The sequence below is a fragment of the Macrosteles quadrilineatus genome, unplaced genomic scaffold (assembly GCF_028750875.1).
Source record: "Macrosteles quadrilineatus isolate MER2022 unplaced genomic scaffold, UCM_ALF_1.0 Scaffold_7__1_contigs__length_78375512, whole genome shotgun sequence".
In the NCBI taxonomy this organism is placed as follows: domain Eukaryota; kingdom Metazoa; phylum Arthropoda; class Insecta; order Hemiptera; family Cicadellidae; genus Macrosteles; species Macrosteles quadrilineatus.
In genome coordinates this window covers 5,140,615-5,162,695 of record NW_026542600.1, presented here as the reverse complement: position 1 = coordinate 5,162,695, position 22,081 = coordinate 5,140,615, and the positions used below count along the sequence as shown (strand labels likewise).

Here is a 22,081-nt window from a genome sequence, read left to right as displayed (position 1 = left end):
ATTTTGTAGAGATTTAAAGAAAAAACAAATAGGCAATTAAGTATATTGAAGAGTCATTAACAATCATCAGCCAGTCATCAACAGTGATCAACAAACGCATCCTAATGGATGCGGTGAAAATTCCAACAATTTTAATTTTAAAATTCCCAAGTTATTCTTATAGAGAATAAGTAAACTGTTGTATTTTGCTTGTTTATAAACATATTTTGAGCAAATTTGGAAAAATGCATTTATTTCATTCTAAACTATTAATATTTTACAAAAGAACACTTTTTACCCTCCCTGTTTCAGCAAACCTTGTTAAACTAATGCTATTTAAATAGAGAATAAATGTGATATTTTTAAGGAGACATTTTAGTGTAAAACCAATGAGGCAAATGGAAATTCGCTTATTCTACAGGTTTGCTGCAACTGGGGTGTTTAATCTATAGTTTTTGTAAATATCATTTAAAACTTGTATAACATTTTAACTTAATAAATTAATACAAATTGTATAACGTTTGATTTAATATTGGCTTATAAATTACGAGGAAATTGGATCATACTCAATAAATATGAAAGCTTTGCGAGAAACACTATTGTGTTATAAAGATGCCATTTGAGATTTAAAACAAAGCTTGAATTAGAATGAAATTTATTTATAAGTACTTAAAAATACAATTTTATTGATATAAACCAAAACTTTTAATTTAATATATAACAATAAATAAAGAGTACATACACACGTGAAAAGTTGTATTCTTGATTTTTTATTTTAAGTCCCTTCTTTAGAGTGTGTTATGATTTTATAATGTCATTGCATTGGATAATAAGTTAAATCGAAACAAAAAAGTATTATTGATTGTTGGTGTTTCATTGGCATAATTCAGTATCACTTTAATAACAAAGAACTTTACCAAGTCCAATGTGTTAAGGTAAAACTAAATATAACGCTGCGCTAAAAGCTTGGAAGTCTGTCTGTAAATTGAACTTATGGTCCCCTAGAGTGATTCTGGATCTGTAAGGGTTCCATGGAAGCTTATTTGATAAAAGATAAGATACACTTTAGTCTAAAAAGCAAAAATGTATGTTGTTATCTACCATTGAAACAAAGCATTAAAAGCAACAAATCTTACACAGTATCTAAAGTTTGCATATTATTCTAATGTAATACAAATTAAAGAACCACTCTTGGCATAAGTCATATAATCGAGTGAACCTAGAATGTTTTCTATGCTAGTGTGGGGGGGGGGGAGAAGGTAAGATTCTGGGTCATACAAATTGGTTTACTGGCCTGGGGGGTAAATTTCCATGGGGGTAAAATTCCAGTCCACTCCCTCTTGGTTTTAGTGAATTTCCCATAAAGGGAATAAACTATTACCGTAGTACTCATGGTAAGACCTGAACCCGGGACCGATTTACTTTTTCGTCTGAGGTCCCTAGAGGCCAAAAACACCATCCGTTCAAATTCATATATATAAATAAATAAATATATATATATCTATTATATACATATGTGTGTGAGGCCGTTAGCGCGATAACTCGAGCAAAAATGTTCCGATTTTGATAAAATTTTGTATTTACGTGTAAACCTACATTTATTCGAACGAGTTTGCGAACTAGGATGATCGGACAATGGGAACGGGGGCTTCTGTGGGATTTTATGGGGTAAAAATAGGGGTTTCCCTTTTTTTTACCCTAAAAACACAAAATTTCACAATTTCTTTCCAATCAATTTTGTAGAGCTTAAAAAACAAATAATTTAGTATATTGAAGCGTTATTGTGCGCCTAATGGTTAAGGAGAAAATTCCCAAAAATTTAAATCTAAAATTCCCATGTTAATCTTATGGAGAATAAGTTAACTGTTGTAGTTTGCATGTTTATGAACTTTTTTTTGATCGAATTTGGGAAATACAGTAATTTCTTACTAAACTATTGACATTTTACAACAAAAACACTTTTTACCCCTCCCTGTTGCAGCAAACCTAAGTACTCATTAAACTAATTCTATTTAAATAATTAATAAATGTGGTATTTTTAAGGAGGCAGTTTAGGGTAAATCCAATTAGGCAAATGGGTATTCGCTTAGTCTACAGGTTTGCTGCGGCGGGGGTATTTTAAATTATATTTGATGTGATCAAATTCACAACCATAAAAATATTTGCCACCTTTAATTTATTCTATCATACTGTGCAATTCAAGTGTTCGCGACCGCAATTTTACCCCCCAGGCAAGACTGACATTACAGCCCAAGGGGGGTAAAATTCCGCTTACCCTAACGGACTTCCAAAATTAAGGTTGGCTTATTAAGAGATAAATGTTTACAATAGTTGTTCTGAAACGTTGGCCAATAATTAAGTGTTTAATTGTAAAGTTAGAAGTTAGAACGATTGACGTTTCTGGGCCTGTTCCTTTCTATCAATCGACCATGCGTTATACTAATATACTGTAAAAAAACAATAGGGTTCATGTTTTGTTTTTGTAATATACGACCCACGGGTGTGAATTTATTGTCGACTGAACAACGCTAAACCGGAAATGGTGATGACAATTATAGCTCTAGCCATGACGTCATCAACCGGACATCCGTTTTAATGTGTCATTCTAGAGGTTAGGTTTGGCGTTTCTATAAAATATATTATATCTTATATTGTTTACTCTTGAACGTTCATTTTCTATCCCTAAAACCCATTAGTGTGACTACTATTAATTAAATAAGTCTATAATGTTCGTGGCATTATTAAACAGTTTTTTTATAAATATAAATACCACAAAAAATGAACTGGACGTATACATTTTTGAGATGATAAAAACCTTATCATGTTAACAGACATGACACCGATTGAGAATAAGATCTGACAGTAGCCTTTTAGAAAGAAACTAATCATAATTTACTTAAACTGAGATATGTATACGTAAAACTTATATGTAACTATAAACTATATGTAAAACGTAAAACAACACATTGGATTAAACCATTATTTAACACCCACTATGTAATTTACATGAATATAATTAAAATAGTTATCACTATTAGGCTAGTTGGGAAATAACAGTTATATGCTAGTGAACCTGTGAGTTGACCTGTAGCTACCCTACTGTACTGGATTAATGGATTGGTGTTGGTGATTTCGCGAATCCCTTAATCTAACATCTGACACGTAGTAGGACCAAGCCAGAGAATAATCTAATCTAGATATAGCATGTCATTGGGATTGTTTTTGAGAACCAGATATATCAACCACTTTTTTCATTATATTTATGGCAGAGTTGCTTGCCAAATTTACTTGAGCAACAAGTCTTTCAGCTTGATGACAGCGTTGATATTGACCTCATGTTCTCCTGGTTCTGCAATCAGCTCAGGGACCTTATCAAGACTCACTCTCCCTGGAAACGCGTAGGTCACTCTCACTCGCCTATGTGGTTCTCAGTGGAACTATCTAGTCATCCTCAAGAAGACACTCCACAGGCAATACAAAACATCTCTTGATTGGCGGGACTACCAATAATTTTGCAGAATTGGTAACCATTTCAAGAGAATTTCAAGAGAATGCCGATCAAGGTTCATCGGCCACGTCAACTCAACTATCACCTCCAATGTTAAGGTCTTCTGGAGCTTTGTAAAGACCTCAATCGTTCGCCACTTATTCCTGCAACTGTCCGACTAGGTTTGTATGAGGCTTCTAAACATGTGGAGTCGTGTCAACTCTTCGCTGACTTATTTTCATCCGTCTACTCTCCCGCTCACCATGGTGAACTGCCGGTGCGTGTGTTCAACACTCCCTTCATTATCTCCTAATGCTCCGTCTCAGTTCATGATGTCGACAGGAGAGGCCGAAGCTGTTGGCTCTGGACGCAACCAAGGGAAGCGGGCAAGATGATATAACTCCAGGACTGCATAAGTTCTGCCACTCTGAATTAGCCTTTCTACTCCAATACTTGTTGAACTGTAGTCAGTCCACTGGCACTTTTCCATCGGTCCTGAAGAATGCTTTTGTCGTCACCATATTTAAGTCGGGAGAAAACCGCGACGTTATGAACTATAGGCCAATTGTCCTTTTGTCTGTTCTAAGAAAATTGTTCGAAGGCCTAATCTTAGATATAGATCGGCCCTTGATCAGACAAGTGTTGATAGACAAGCAACACTGATTCACCTCTGGCCGCTCTACTGTGACCAATCTCCTCTCGCTTCAACAGTGCTAAGTCATGGATGCCTTCAGCAAACGAAGCCAAGTTGATGCTATATACATATATTTCAGCAAAGCAAAGCTTTTGACAAGATTAGTCAAAGTCATCTTCTTGCTAAGCTGGAGGGCTATGGCGTTGTTGGCACGATGCTTTGATGGTTTGAGAGCTATCTTTCTGATCGACGTCTGGCTGTTGTCTTTCAGTCCCACGTCTCTGCTAGCTTCAAGGTTCTCATCTTGATCCACTCTTGTTCTCAATTTTTATCAACGACATTAAAGAATAAAGGTGCCTTTCTACTGTTCGCTGTTGACATAAAGCTGTTCGCGGAAGTCAGCTCTCACTCTGACCGTCAACAGGGCCGAACTTACCTAGGGGCGGACGGGGCGAGCGCCCGGGGCCCCCGGGCCTAGGGGGGCCCCGAAGGGGCCCCTTGCACAGTAGTTTTTATTAATATCTTCGAAAATTAATCAGACACTTACCGAATGATCTTCTTTTTTAACAGCTTTATTGTCGTTATCTTATATTTAAGGTTATTGTTAGATGAACTTTAAGGTATTACTAGGACCAAAATTCTTGACTCTAAGGGACTTTTCCTCAGGGTTGCACTGGGCCCCGCGCTTAGACCTAGTTTACACGAGCATAGCTGCTAGGCTGTGACGGACCAGTTTGAGTTTCAATGAAGCCGTTCACACAAACCTACGGCCGTGGTGATCAAGTTGAAGGGGGCCCCTTCGCTTGGGGCAAAAAATACAATAAATAATATGAAAACTCTTGTCCTAACGTAGAACGTAACTTGTACAATTGTGTTGGGGTTAAATGGAGATTCAATTGAGATCTAATACTTTTGAAAAATAAAAACATTGTTTGAAAAATCTGTTTTATTAGATGTTATTCTTTTACCTCTAAGTATATGCCATTCACGATTTTAAGGGGCAGAAGTATTATATTACCCATTCAATTAAAAGGTTTTATAAAATAGTAATTAAGTTATACGTCGAAATTCGGATCTTCAATTTAGTCGATCAAAATCAAAATCAAAGAGTCAAAATCATACAGCGCCAGTAGGATAAAAAATCTATATAGACATGTTATGACAACTAGGGTCGTCTGATGTTAACAAAAATTACATTATTTGGGAGCGGGCGAGCGTTGTCGACTGTAATCGTAAAAAAGCGCTCAACAAGCAGCTGCAACAATTAATGATAATGAGCTGATAAGGGATCCTGTCTAGTCTTGTATGTCTCACGCACGCGCATACACATACATACAATGCCTTATCGCCAATCCAAAACAATTTAAATCACTCCCAGTGTGTTTTTGGTTGACATTATCATACATTTGTGTTGTATTTTATTATTAATTCTGCAAACACTACAAAGAACAAATTAATGTTGTATTGAATGTTATGTTTGTGTTGTATTAATTTATATTGAATACATTTAAACATCTTTCAGTTCACTCATATAAATGGTTAGCTTGTGATTGGTTATTAGACTTGTATTGTAACATTTTACTCGTCAAGAAAAAAACTCAAACTCGTAAAAGTTCTTAATGGTACTTTTCATGCTAGGACTTTTAACATATTATACAAACGAGAATTCCATGCCAAAACCACTATGAAAATAAACATACTGTCCGCGAGAGTAAAGAAGTCCCTTGAGCCAGATCGATACGCAGCTATGTTTGGAGGGTATCGCGCACTATTTGCAGGCGCTAAGCATCTGGGCGCCTCGCCTCGATGTCTGTCTGTAAACAACTGTTGTAAACATAATTACTCATATCTTTGTTTTGGTAAGTGGTTATCATCATGTGGTCACGTCATTTGATTCAGTGCAGTCTCTTATGTTTGCGTATTGAGTTCTGTTCTGTTTTGGACGGTCCTTGCAGCTATGGATTTAAGAAAACGTGGTGCTACAATACATATAGTGGAGAGGAGGGATTTAATTAGACGGGTGATCGAGTGTTGTGACAGTGTAATGTAAAGACAAAAAGTAAGTCATAGTTTATGATTTTATAGTTTTAGTGCAGCCAAGAAATGTAGGAAAAGCAGGAGGTTTTAATTGCCATGCCAACGTGACCAACGTATCAGAGTAGGAAGTGACATTTATTTATAGGGAAAATAACTATGTTCTAAACTTTATAATGATTAATCTATAAAAAGTAAACTTTAAAATTGTTTTGACTTGTATCTTATAAACTTAGTACAGTAAAAGGTTTGTTAGTAAAATTATAGTAAGTTATAAAATATATTAAAGCTTTAAAAGTTTATGCATTATCTCTGACTTACACCACGTGTTTAAATATAACTTATTCCATTAATTAATGTTAGTTATTTTTCATTTGAGTTTTCATTCAAGCACCAAATAGAATGTGTATTACAGTAAATAAATTAAATTAAACCTTTTACAAGTACGTGTTATTTTATTTTTATTTTATCTATAGTTTTCATTATTTGTTGCAAAGGATATTACATTTTAATGTATTGCAAAAAAATGTGTAAGGTACCTGCTAGGTATATTACAATTTTATAAATACAATAATTACAACAAGAACAAATCATAAAATAACACCGTACATTGTAGCTATTTTCAGACTTAAAATATTACATACAATTAGTTTATGCAAAATACAGCATTCCAACAGGTTTACATATTAATTCACCTTGAAATTAGCTATTTGAAATTAGTGTGCATGTAAATGCGTTACATTGTGTACCGTATATGTTCTCGTATAATCATACTGGGGGCCCCATCGGCAAATTCGCCCGGGGCCTCTGAAGTCCTAAGTCCGGCCCTGACCGTCAACTACTTCAAGAAGCCCTCGACAACGTCATCAGTTGGTATTTAGCGAATGATATGTCAGCAAATCCTGCCAAAACTTGACGGGAACAGGGTGGAAAGGTGCGACACCATCAAGGACCTAGGCATTCTTATTGATGCTTCGTGAATTTGGACCACACATAAGTCATATATGTACCAGGGCGTCACGCATCCTGGGATTGATCTCTCGGACGTCAATGGGTTAATGGGTTGAGTACTAACTCTTCAACGACCCTGTTCAAGTACTTAGTTCGTCAGCTGCTCGAGTACGCCTCTGTGGTCTGGTCGCCCTATCTCCTCGGTCAAATCAATCATCTTGAATCAGTCCAGAGACGCTTCGTGAGACGTTGAGACGGTTGCCACGCTGGGTTTAATTTCATGGACGTCCCTGTCGAGACAATAACTGCAGCTTATGGTCTCCAAAGCTCGGAGTGTAGAATAAGAGTTGCTGATGTTGTCTTCCTCTCCAAGCTGCTTAACAACCAGATCAGCTGCCCTTTTCTGCCGAGAGGATCGATATACACGTTCCCAGAAGTACCAGGCATCAACGCTTGTTTGAGCTAGACCATGCGTCGACCAGCTATCTACGCTTCTGCCCCGTACCCCGTCGGATGCACTTCGGGAACGAGATCTGTTCGTCCGTTGAATTTTTAGCTTCTAGTTTGGAGGCTGAGGCGAGTGGCGGCAGAGGGACGTGACGCTCTATAATATTTCACATTGTTGGTGATGTAATTGATATATGTCGCATGTTTTCTCAAATCATTTATTATTGTTGTTCATTTAATTATTTATTATTGTTATTCATTTCATTATTTATTATTGCGACTCATTTCATTTATATTGTTATTCTTTTCATTATTTATTATTGTTAACCTAGTATAAAACACAAACATTCATCAGAAACATTCAGTTGTATCTGTCAAACTATTATCTTTGTAAATTGGTGTATTGCCGTTGGTAAATAAATAAATAAATAAACTTAATTCTTATCGGCCGTCCCCCATTGGAGACATCCAATCACTATGTACACAAAAAGGTGCCTTACTATTACCAGTAATGATGTACAAAATTTTTGTTGTGATTTATCTTTTTTTAAAGTTATAGAGTCGTCCTAAGACTTGATAATTGTCACCCTGCATAAAGAGGCTTTATTGTCTCTTAGTCAAAAAATACAGCACCAACTCGAGTTAAAAAATACAAGGATCCAACTTTTGGTATGATAATTGTATAATATTAACGCTCTATGAAACAATTTTTATTCACTTAAAACGAGCCTACTTTTTGGATTCGTAAATCAGCTCTTGGCATAGGAAGAGAAACGTTTGTAGAATGTAAATTAGATCCCTTTCAACTCGTCGAGTCCCTAAATACAAAGTTTTATTGTGTTGTTTTGTTAGGCGTTAACTTTGGGACAGGAAAGCCATTTAAATTAAACAACGCATTGTTACTTATTCATTGAGGCAACTTGCTTTCATCTTAAATTTTGGATATATGTTGTGTATCAACGTTAAACTTTTGTATTCGACCATAATCCTCAACTCATAATGCAGTGTATAAAAATTGTTTTTCTAATGTTCTAAAAGACCGAAAACACAATATTTTAGGTTAAGATATTACGTGGAACAATCTACCCAATAATAATTTGTAATTACTTTTTTCATAAAATAATGATTTGAACTATTCAATACATGGTTATTGCATATGACAAGTTACAGCATCCTATGAATACATGGTTTTCAGGGTGATTTGTACTCAGTGTGACAACATTTTTTTGGTGAAAGTACAAAGTAAATGAAGTGTGATGATGCATATCAAATGTTCCAAGTCCAAAAATTAGCTTCCCAAAAAATTATTTTATGTTTTAAAAAAATAACCATGTTTTAAACTTAATACAGCGATTTCTCGATTACCTGTAAATGGATTTGAGTAGATAATGTAATTTTCGTGTTCTACATTAAATTTTGAACAAGAATAATATAAAATGACGGAGGATCAGTTGTAACAACTCCATTGTAAATAGATTCAAAGATAAAAATTAAGATGTTTGATAAAAATTTTAAAAACAATGGTCTATTGCATTTTTTACACCCTGTATACAAGAAAGTGTCGGAATATGTTAAAAACTGCGCTATTTTATAAGCTTTCCAACGATATGCTACACTATTGAGGTTTATGTCTGCTTATGTACGCTTTAATGGTTTGAAGACTACAAAGCATGGTGTCTTTAACATTTAAAACATAGAAAGTCGGCATGTATTAAGCAAAAGTTGTATTTTTGATTCAGCTGAACAGTAAAAACAGTAAAAAAGTTCCCTGTTTTCTGGTATTCAAACCACTAAAACAAACAAAAAAATATCTAAACCTCAATAGTGTAGCATATGGTTAGAAAGCTTATAAAATGGCGCAGTTTTTAACATATTCAGACACTTTCTTGTATACAGGGTGTGAAAAATGCAATAGACCATTGTTTTTAAAATGTTTATCAAATATCTTAATTTTTATCTTTGAATCTATTTACAATGGAATTTTTACAACTGATCCTCCGTCATTTTCCATTATTCTTGTTCAAAATTTAATGTAGAACACGAAAATGACATTATCTACTCAAATCCATATACAGGTAATTGAGAAATCGCTGTATTAAGTTTAAAAGCATGGTTATTTTTTAAAAACATAAAATAATTTTTTGGGACGCTAATTTTGAGACTTGGAACATTTGATATGCATCATCACACTTCATTTACTTTGTACTTACATCAAAAAAATTTTGTCACACTGAGTACAAATCACCCTGTATAACAAAATAGATTATACACCAAACATCCTAATCTGACTACTTAAACAGGTGTGCAAGGTTAACGGATTCTGCACTATATTGCGACGGAAGCGGATTCAATTCCAGACATATTTACAAAATATTTAATGGGTGTAATGACCCTCCTTCCAAAACGCCACTAGCATATTGGCAAAATTGCCTATGGGTCAATTGGTAAAATAAATGAATTGGTTATTGGGAATCATAATTGATTTAGAGTAGGCCCTTAAAACACAAATATGTGTGTACCGTAGTATATCGATTCAATGTTTCTATAGGATAGATACTACTACTAATTTATCTATTTATTTATGTTACTCCCAATGGCCAATACACACAAAACATTAGGAGCAGTAACATGCAACTAGCACCATACATAAAATGCAACCAGCAGTAAGTACAACATAAAATAAAACCAGCAGTACAAAATAAAATAAAACTAGTAGCACAAAAAAATGCAACCAGCAATACAACATAAAATGCAACCAGCAGCATACATAAAATGCAACCATCAATACAACATAAAATGCAACCAGCAGCCTACATAAAATGCAACCAGCAGTACAACATAAAATGCAACTAGCAGCATACATAAAATGCAACCAGCAGTACAACATAAAATGCAACCAGCAATACAACATATACTGCAACTAGAAGCATACATAAAATGCAACCAGCAGTAAACATAAAATGCAACCAGCAGCATACATAAAATGTAACCAGCAATACAACATAAAATGACACTAGCAGCATACATAATATGCAACCAGCAGTACAGTACAACATAAAATGCAACCAGCAGTACAACATAAATTATAAACAACAACGAGTGATACCAATAAATATTATTAATTAGCAGAAAATAAATTAAATGAACATTGCAACTTGTGTTTGTTTAGTTCAGTTTGAAAAGACTAAAAGTCCACAAAATCACAAAGAACTAACTATCACGACAAAGACATAATGGTAGTGACTTTTGACGAAAACATGTACACTCGGAACAAAAACAAACTTTTGTAACTTTGGTCCGTCCATTTTCTCTTTTTAGTATTTCAGGCTACTGTAGAAAAGGTCCGCGTCGGCAGAAAAAGAGTTATTGCTAATAAAAAAAATACCTATCAGCCAGCGTTTCTCGTTTCTCTGACAATTTTCATAATTTTTTGTCATGAAAATACTTATCTAAAACTAAACATTTATATTTTTTAGAGTTTTTAAAATTTAATCGTAAAGGTATTGCTGGATGCAACGGTTTTTAGGCTTTCGGGTAGTCCGTTCCGTTGTACAATGGGTCCAAAACGAGAGAAACTTTTCTTTCCCATGAACACAAAAAGGCATCTTATTACTATTACAAGTAACTATATGAAAAATGTATTTTTGTTGTTTCAAGGTTATAAAGTCGTCATAAGACTTAATTGTCACCCTGTATAAACAATTATATGTTACATTTTTGTTAAAATGCCTATTTTACGTTATTTTTATGTTTTTGTTTTTGTACTATGGAAGCAAAAATGATTTACGAGTAGAAGAAACATTATTTTGGACTTTTGGAAGGCCATGACTCTTATTCAGTACGTAGGGAACGTTTTATACCATTGGAAATGATTATCTTTATAAATAGGCTCCATATTTACTATGTATTTTAATCCGATCGATTTAGCTTTTTTCTTTTTAGATTTATATTACGTAAAGAAATATGTAGTTTCACGGTGATTCGTGTTGTTGCTTATTTTTAAACACTATTTACATTGCTATTTCTAAATTCACTAGTTTAATAATCGTATCGTAATCCTTCCTCGGTCCTTCGCAAACGCACAAAGCAATGACAACACCTGAAACTGACAACATCCGGCATTCGTTTCCTGTAGAGCATTTCCTGTTCCCGGCGCACTCGATTGTTGTATTTGCATGAAGGGGTACATTCAATGTAATTTAGTAAACCCTTAACATTTACATTAAATAGTAGTAAAGTATTAAAAGCACGTGCTGTCAATGTGAAAGTTCTGTTATATGACGAAGCAATATTTGCATAGATGGTTCTTCCGCACTGTAAAGAAAGAGTTCATAATATGAAACAAAATTATATATTTTAAACAAAAAATATTAGGTATATACTTTTTCATGATATATAAATTTTTACAAATATTAAAAATTTCCGCCACTTAATTAAATAAAAGTCTTAACTAATTTTTATACTAAATATAACTGCAGTTTTAACTTCCCTAACTGACTATCCCTACATTTTTCAGATTAAATAGGCCCACACTTATTTATTATGTGAATTTTAAATGTGCTGTTAGTATCTTATTTTCTCAACTAATAAATAAATATTATATCTTGACATATTAACCACAAACAAAAACTGTGCATACCTAAAAGACAAATACAAATGTGTGTACATAGAAGACATTAGTACCAACATCATTAACTTGTGCCTACTTAACAAATGAGCTTCTACTGTCACTCACTACACATTAATTCAGATTTGGTAAATAGAAAACAAACAGTCTATATGCATTGTCGTTCTATTTGGAAGTAATTCCTACAACCAAGTATTGCTGAGAGAAATGAAAAATTCCTGAGGACCAATCGTCTACGTGATGTTGCGTAAATAGTTCCAGTGAGGCAACAACTTCGTCATAAGATTCATTGCTTGATATTGTGGCAGTTGTCATCACTATGAATATAATCCCACATATAGCCTCTTGGTTTTAATAATGGAATATTATTCCATAGCCTATTTATAATCTCTAAAGTCATAGCTGGCTTTACAATTTATTAAAAGTTTGAACAATATGTCTTCTAATAATAAATGCATACATAGTGCTCCTGATGAGCTAAATGGGAAAGTTATCCCTACACGGGAAACCACTAAAAGTAAAACTTGGGGGAAATATATATTTGATTAATAATACACCTTTTATAATATAGACCTAGATGTAGTGTATCGTTTCATATTTTCTATTTAAAATATTTTGCAAAATAGCATGTACAAATTTGTATCCAAACAATAAAATGCTTGTTAAAACTCTGTCTGGAATTAAGTCTAAAATTCACATAACTCATAAAAAAAAACACATTATATTGACATTTCATTAGGTACATATTTGTCTAATTGAGTTGCAAATTAGTACTCTCATAGAGATCGTTATTAATGAAAATTAAAAACGGATTTATTTATATTTTACATTGTATTAAAACAAGAAATATAGGGGTAAAACTGTGTTGCCTTAAAAGGCAAAGTATTGCATCTTTATACGGGAGGAATTTGTTTAAACAATATTTTATGTTCCACTGTCGGTTTTCTGGAGAGATTCCAGAGAAAGGAAAGGTTAAAATAAATGGTTTGCCATGTTGTCCCCCCCTTTCACCTTTTGCTCTTTAGACTGGAGTGTTTTAAAGTATTACCTAGAATTTTATTTTACATGTTTTTATTTTTAACTAGTGGCATGTAGGGACACAAGTTCCTAAAAAGCTCAAATGCAAAACAAATTATTGTTATATTTAAACAAACTAAAAATCAAATGACCTTAATGGACACAACAATGAAATTGTAAGTTAATCAATTTAATCCACTTTAGTGACAGCAGAATTATTCATCAAAATTTTGTAATATAACTTCACATACTCTATGAATAGAATTAAAAGTAGAATTAAATGATAATACCCCAAGTAGCAATAAAATGAGGAAAACATTGTTTTGATATCAATTTTAAACTTATAATACCCCGCCGCAGCAAACCTGCAGACTAAGCGAATTTCCATTTCCCTGAATGGATTTACATTAAAATGTCTCCTTAAAAATATCACATTTGTTCCCTATTTAAATAGAATCAGTTTAAAACATACTTAGGTTTGCTGCAACAGGGAGGGTAAAAGTGTTTTTTATGTAAAATGTTAATAGTTAGTAAGAAATAAAAACATGTTCCAAATTTGGGCTAAATATGTTAATAAACAAGCAAACTACAACAGTTTACTTATTCTCCATAAAAATAACATAGGAATTTGAAATTTACAATTTTTTGGAATTTTCTCCGTAACCATTAGGCGCATTATAACGCTTCAATATACTAAATTATTTGTTTTTTAAGCTCTACAAAATAGTTTAGAAAGAAATTGCAAAATTTTATGTTTTTTGGGCCAAAAATGGGAAAAACCCATTTTTACCCCATAAAAGCCCCCATAAACCCCCGTTCCCATGGTCCGATCATGCTGGTTCGCAAACTCGTTCGAATAAATGTAGGCTTACACGTTTATACCAAATTTCATCAAAATCGGATAATTTTTGCTCGAGTTATCGCGCTAACGGACACACATATATATATAAGAATTTGCACAGATGGTGTTTTTGGCCTCTAGGGACCTCAAAACAAAAAAAAAGTCGGTCCCGGGTCCAGGTCTTACCATGAGTACTACGGTAATAGCTTATTCCCTATATGGGAAATTCGCTATATTCCCTATATGGGAAATTCGCTAAAACTGTTATTAATATGAGTATAGTTGACAACAAGCAAATTTTTTAATAGTTCAAAAATTGTTTTACAACTATAGTGCGGTAACTTTTACAACAATTGTACAAGAATTTAAACAAATGTTTTTACAACAATTTTAAAATTGACTTTACAACAATTTTAAAATTGACTTTACAACAATTTAAAAATTGTTTTCACATAGGACCAACCATCACATGGGGATATCGTACATAAAACACAAAATAATAACGATTTTATATGAAATGCATATTTATCAGTTGAGTATTTTGACTAAATAGTTCGTAAAAACAAATAAATAAAAAAAAAAACTAGAAACAAAATATCTTCCTCGAGGGGCCCTGAACCTGAGACCTCCAGATTATGAACCCCTTACTAAACCGAGCTATCTGTGATTGTTGATATTTGATGTTTCCAATCGGTCAAACAGGAGCGACAGTTGCAATGGTTGCAATACTTGAAATATTTTTGATACTATGATTATGTTTAGGCATCATGTTGTTGAATTGTTTTCTGGGAGTTAAGGAGGATACTGGTATTCGAATATAAATTAATTAATTAACATGATTAATTAATTAGCTTATTGTGACATTTGTAATTACATGTTTAATGTAAACAAAGCAGACGTTTTTCAACCCCAACGCATTTTAAATGGAAGATATTTTTCGTTATTTCCCATTTGCTGGTGGATTTGGTCATTATCAGCTATTTTAATTTAAAAAAATTCTTACAGAATTAATAATATAGATTCTTTTATATGCAAAGTTTTTCAAACCAAAGATTGAATTTTCTATCTTGCTCAGAAAATTTTAAACGTTCTTAAAATATAAATTGGATAGTTTAAAATAAATAAATAGTTATATTTGATTAAATTGGTCTAAGTGTTTGGAAAAGCTGGCATAGAAAGAAATATTTTTATGTTGTTACGTTGTGTTGAATATTTTTCAAAATGCTAATTTCACAGTTTATTGTATTTGATAAGCAGAAATACAATAGTATATGGGCTACTAGTGACTCAATACGTAACTGAGTGATCTCGCAAAACTAATTAAATTTACCATGTTGTTGGAATATTTTCTCTATACAGGGTGGTTGAAAAGTAACTTGCACCCCCCACCCTTAACTTTTCAACCATTTGAGATATTTGAAATCTGTTTGCGGCAACCTTCTTAGATATGAGGGGCTACAATAATGATGGTCAATTTTGTCCTTAGGGGTAGTGGGGGTAGGGGGTAGCTCAAAAATTTCAAATAACAGTATAGTCTAGTTTGGTATCATTTTACAGGTCTTGAGGAAACATAAAAATTGACATAAAGAAAACCAAAATCGGCCCACTAATAACAAAATGGCGCCCTAAAACTTTTGAAATCCAAATAACCATGTTTTTGTTTAAAACCACTCATCGCCAAATAGAGTATAATCAGGTGGTTGGTGTCAGGTAAAACTCATTACAGTACAGTAGTATGTAATGAAACCCCATTTTGATTAAGCTGGCGGCAAACAGCTGTTTTTCTGGACTAAATCCTTGTGTGGGAAGTTCATCAAAATAGTGTAGTGTGGTGTAAACATATTAGCTTCAATTGTTAAGTTTATAACATTTTGTTAATAGATGATGCCATCATGTTCAGCTTATCACCATGATTTCATGTAGGAAAATGGAAAAGTTCAAGCAAAATATATTTCAGATTTGAGAGCACTGACAAGAATTATGGCTTATAACACAACCCCATGTTCAGTACCTAATACATCAGAATGAGCTATACAGGGTGTCCCAGTACTCTCTACCAACTTGTTCAGGTATTATTCCTGGACCATAAACAAGTGCCATGAAAATATTCACTCCACAATCTCATCGCCTCACTTGCATTTCCAAAAGTAGCTCCATAGAGAAATGCATATCACAATACTCAACAATACTATAGCTAGCCATTAAGAACAAACTGAACAAATTAATAAATAATAATAATTCTAGACCAGCAGGCTGATTAAAAATAAGCAAAACACACAGGAAATAATCACATTTTAACAATGTATGGTTTCAAACAGCTGATAAGTCTAAATAAGCATGATAAAACAGCTGATTGACGTGGCTCACTAGCAGTGGTTTTACATATAGTAACAGTTGGACATCTCAAAAATGAGTTTTCTCCCTTATTTATGAACCGATTTTTAAAATTTTGGTATCAAAAGATTTGTAATTGAATTCTGTAAAAAAAAACATAATAGTTGACGTTTTTTCATATGCAGTTTTTGAGATATTTCCGTTAAACATTTTTAATCGCCTGCAATTTTGAAAAACACTCTAAAAAATTGTTTTTCCTTTATTAGTTCTTAATGTAATAAGGAGATATACCAAATTTCATTTTTTTTACAACAAGCCGTTCTTGTATTAAAAATATTTTTGTAAAAAAAACTGAATAGCGGCTTTACGAGAAACTTTTGAGTTTTTGAAATTTTGAATATAATATTTTTACTTGTCTATGGTCTAGGAATAATACCTGAAAAATTTGTTAGAGTTCTCGGAAACCCTGTATAACACACAAATTAAGTTTATCGATAAGGTGAAAAAGACAATTAAACACAATTGCTTTTTATTGCATAAAGAAAATAGTTTTTACAATAATATATTAAACTTTTTACAGGTGTATATTATTTAATCACAGTCTATAATATTCAAAAGTTAGAATGAATACTTTCCAAGAAACTAGAAAAAGCAAAAGTGGAGAACACTCTTGATCCTTTCTCTTGAATATGGAATGAAAACGATCATTAGAAACTAAAACAAAATTCTTATAGTATACAATAAGTGTTGTAATATTAAAAGTGTCTCATCTTGAGAACAACTGAGAAACAAGCTAGGACCTGAAAAGACTTTTTGAATCTTGTGGTAAAGTATTTTTTTGTCACAATGGACCATTCTTTAGCTAATCAATTCACACTTCAAATACGTACACTGTTTACCTTAATTAATAAATTACATTTTAAAACAGTTTACATCTAGATTTTAAATTAAATACAAACAGATTTACCCATATTTAGATACATTAAATACTGATTCTCTAACAGAAGACTGAATTCAAATTCAAATTGCAAAAAAATCATGCATCTCATTTTGCCTAAATGTAGGAGTATTTTTATTTCAATGATATTTTAAGATAACTTATGATAAAAACAAAACATTCAATAACGGGACATGTAATATTTTTATTTATAAGGAACATTTCTTAAAAAAAGTCTGCAAAATTTACAACTACAGCAGATTGTAACTCAAACAAAGGGTAAAAAGTATTTTAAAAAATTTACCGGTACCTCACAACATACATATTAAATAAAAACTTTTGCAGCGGTAAACTATTTTTATTACTATACAATTTTTCATTTAACTACATAGGTAGTAAAAGCTCACAAACTATGGCGAAAAATGCATTAAGTACAAATTGTCATACCTAGAGGAACAACCCTGGAACTGCCAGTTAGATTTGCTAATATGCCAGCACATTTTGTTAAGTTAATTTTAAAAATGAACACAAAATATTATTGTTAACCCCTTAACCGTAAATTGGCGTGGTACGGTTTCGACGCGATCAGTGGTGCGTGTTTTAATTATGCTCGCCAATGGCCCAGCACGGGGTTTTTTGCAATTTTTTGTGGTTTTTTAGCATTCTGAGGAATTCTAGTTTAAAACGCATTTTAAAGCAATTAACTATGATAAATGTTATAATAAACATATTAATAGTATTCATGTTAACGAAAATGGTCATTTAATTTTTAAATTTTATAAATAATTAATAATAAACTAATAAATAAATAATAACATATTTTATTCATCATATTTACTTACGGGTTTTATTTAGTTTTCTGGTCACATGAGTGGATGTTTCAAGAAGTAAATATTGGAAAAAATATATATATACCGTACACTATATTCAAAGGTTACTTTTAACTTTTTAGTATTTCTTCAGGCTATGATACTCCCTGAGGCATGGCATTACGCACAAGGAGACTGCGCAGTCCTGGTACTGATACCGCGACTCCCGCCTGGCTGGTTCACGTCGCGTAGTGTGACAGCAAACATAATATTGACGTGAGGTATACTTTTTTCAGTTGAAGGAATTCATGATGGAAAATTACGCAGAGTCAATCTTAGTGGTGTATCACTCGGGGAAGGACAACCACCAGTTTTTTTTACTGTAGGTCTGAGCTTCAATGTTTTCCGCTAAAAGTTGGCGAACTAGCTCTAAATGAAATTCTGTCAGTGTTGGTTTCTTGCCAATTACACATAGGTATATTGCATGGGAATTGAGTATTGCCAGATCCACAAAATGTTAAGTAAACAGTTTTTACCACTTTTGGGTGTGCCTAAGACATGTAACATTCCTTAGCATCATATCTGTGGGTCTACAGAGCCGATTCTATAGTTATATTCTTGGACACATTTTGTCTTCATTCAGTGCCGGATTTAGGGTACTTGCGACCCTAGGCCAAATTTCTTGAGCGGCCCTCCCCCTGTGGTGGAAATTCCTTGCGATCGCCGAAATAACCGTATCTCCTATGCATCAAAGAAACATCATCATCGACACCTGTGTCATAGATGAAATCGTGGACATCTCTCCTAAACCAAGTCAAAGCCATCATAGGTATCCGTGACCATGACCGGGCAAAATCATGAACATCCCCCACGGGCTGCATCAAAGGGACATCATCCTCGACACTCGCGACCGCGGTGAAATTGTGATCATATCCTGTGAGCTGTAACCATGAGTGTATCATCGTCACTCGTGACCATAGTAAAATCGTAAACATCTCCCACGAAGCAGCAAGCACGGGGACATCATCATCAACACCTGCAATCGCGGCAAAGTCGTGTTAAAAACATCTCCCGTGGACTGCTGCGATCATGAGGACATCATCATTGTCACCCGCGGCCGTGCCGAAATTGTAAGCATCCCCATCGGAAAGCCATCACGGGGACATTTTCATCGACACTCGCAAAACATCACCATCACCCTCGGCTAAATCGGAACGTCTATCGCGGGCCGCAATCACGGGAACATCATCATTGATAGCTCGCGACAACGGCTAATTCTTGAACGTCTCCCACGGGCTGCGATCGTGAGGATACATCACCTTTGATACTGGTCTGTCAATTCTCAGGGTCAATGTACCATGGAAAGAAATTAGCAGAAGACTTGTATCAACGAAATATATCAGGTGAGAACATCAAAATGGTCTAAGCACGGGCGTCGCGTTTAAAGCCACAAGGGTGTTGCACGTGATATTCCGTGCGTCGCGACAGTGTGTACAGAATACTACTACGGAATAATGCGTGTGTCGCGATTAAGGGGTTAAGAAAGTTATACCAGGTACTACATTGTATATCAATTGAATCAGGAAGAAACAGAGAGTGTTATTATGTTATTTGTATAGTGAAAACGTAACCATAATTTTGGAAATAAATATAGGCTAATTTGTTGTAAATTTTCCATAAAATTTGAATGTTTTAAAAAACATTTTATAAAATGACTCATCAGCTGACCTTGGATTTCCAAGTCAGCAGACAATGAAAACAAGAATTCAATCAAGCTAATCTAATAAAAAATATTACAGCTGAGTTAGCAGGATAGCCAAGATCTTTATCTTTACATCCATGGATAATCTAGTCAATCAGTTAATTATGAATCAGTTAATTATGAGCTTTAATATATGTAAAATAAACTGGATCGGTCATTCTGTGACTGATGGCAGGAAACAAAGTCCCCCGATCGGCCATAAAATGACCGATCGTCAGTCCTAGAGTTATAGAAATGCAAATTTTGATTTCCAGGATATGTTGCACATTCTTTGATTTCAATCAAAGACAGCATACAATTGTTTATTAATTAAATAAACAATATTTGTAAACGTTGCCATATATTTTACTGTCATAGATATAAGTTAAATACCTATTGCATGACAAAATAACTCAACAAATTAACATAAATCAAACCAATATGGATATTTTATTCACTTTAAATATTTAAAACCTCATACATAGAAGATATTGTAAACTTATCATTTTCAGGAGGTTCTTAACTTCTTGTATCAATACTATACTTATTAGTTAATGAGAGTATCTAGGAAAGAGAATTCAAAAAGCTAATACTTTTTTTAGACTACATAGGGTACTACTAACATTACAGTAGGCCTATTAAAAATTAACCTAATCTTCGATGACAAATAATTAAGCTATTAACCTACAACAATAGAACGTACAGTAGAAGCTTGATAGTTCGACACTCCATATGGTTCGACACAGGCATCCCAGGATTCGAATACGTAACATGTCGGCAGCGGTCGATGACGGGTTTGCAAAGGTACTGACTAAATCCATCTTATTGTTTATGTGCACGCAAAAAATCTATACTTGAATCATCCCATTAATTAATACTTCTTTCAAACATCCACAGTAAAAAGTAGTTGAAAATTACAAACTATTTTATACAGCCAAAGCTATTATTATTTTTGTAGCCAAAGAACGTTTAGTAGAGATGTAAAGTCGATAAATTTGTTTATTTTTGTCCAGTTTTATACTGTTCATTAAATTTGATTGTTTTATCCTGTGAATACTCCCTTTGTTTAAAATGTCCAATGGTTTGACTCCCTATAGTTTGACATTTCGATAGTTCGATACCATTTTAGTCCACAAAGTGTCGAATATCAAGGTTCTACTGTACTTTATCATTAGGTATTCTGTTTAACCCAAAATACCAAACAACTGAAACACTAGTATTAAAATGGCTTTTAATAATGAGAGAGACAGAAAACCAAGATCGCATTCAGTCTTATAGTTTAAATTTTTGAAACAAAATTAAAACATTACACCCACCACAGCAAACCTGCAGACTAAGTGAATTTCCATTAGCCTGATTCAATTTTTACTCAAATGTTTCCTATACTTATGTTTGCTGCTACAAGGAAGTTAGATCATCTGGAAAGCCAAGAAAATTTTCTATCATTCTAACCATAATCATTACACTATTGTACGAGTTAAAAGCCTGTTTTCAGAATAATACAAAACATAAAATGTGAGAGGTTTTACACCAACACCGTGTAAAATAAATTGAGTTTTAAATATAAAAATATGTCTTGTTATTTTTATCTACTATATTCCCTAGGACACTATTGCCTTTCCAAATGAGCACAATTCCTTGATATTTCACAAGGTGAGACGACTTTTGAGTTGATGGTATAATCCTCTACTGCTTTTTATATGTGTTATTACCATATTAACACTATGAGAATATAAACAACACCTCTTAAACTAATCACAAAAATAAGTTGAGGACTTCCTGAGGATTCACAATACCAAAACAAATGTGATAAAGACAAAGACAGACAAACAAGAAAACAAATACATATAAAGTAAAGGATATTATCTCTTAACAGGAGATCGCAGTATATCTTCAGTTGTGTCTATCACAGATCCTTGAGTCTCCCGGAAGACAGTCATGTCAACGTTGGAGCATGGAGGGGGGAGGTTTGGTGGAGTAGGACTACCCACAATCTCGCCAACCTATCAAACAGAAACTTATCTATAATATTATAAAGATGAGGTGGTACTGTGTGTGTGTGTGTATTTACACAATAAACACAAACACTAATGAACCAGCTAGGCTTAAACTAATCAGAAAAAAAACTACAGCTCGGAGGATTTGTATAAATTCTCCTATTCTCTATTCTCTATTCTCGCTTCCCACTGCTTCCTAAGTTTTGAGGGGTGAGGTTCATTAAGTCCAAATTTCACAAAGTCCAA

The 22,081-nt window shown here is 33.5% G+C and overlaps 1 protein-coding gene across 1 annotated transcript in view; it reads right to left on the bottom strand.

The window, feature by feature from the left end:
- Positions 1-16,946: 16,946 nt before the first annotated feature.
- The window catches only part of LOC128997929 (TBC1 domain family member 5-like), a 63,640-nt gene continuing 58,505 nt past the window's right edge, over positions 16,947-22,081 (bottom strand). Inside the window, exon 16 of the mRNA XM_054423766.1 lies at positions 16,947-21,841. Within this exon, the coding sequence (XP_054279741.1) occupies positions 21,701-21,841 (141 nt within the window). The 3' untranslated portion in view covers positions 16,947-21,700. The remainder of the gene's footprint in view (positions 21,842-22,081) is intronic.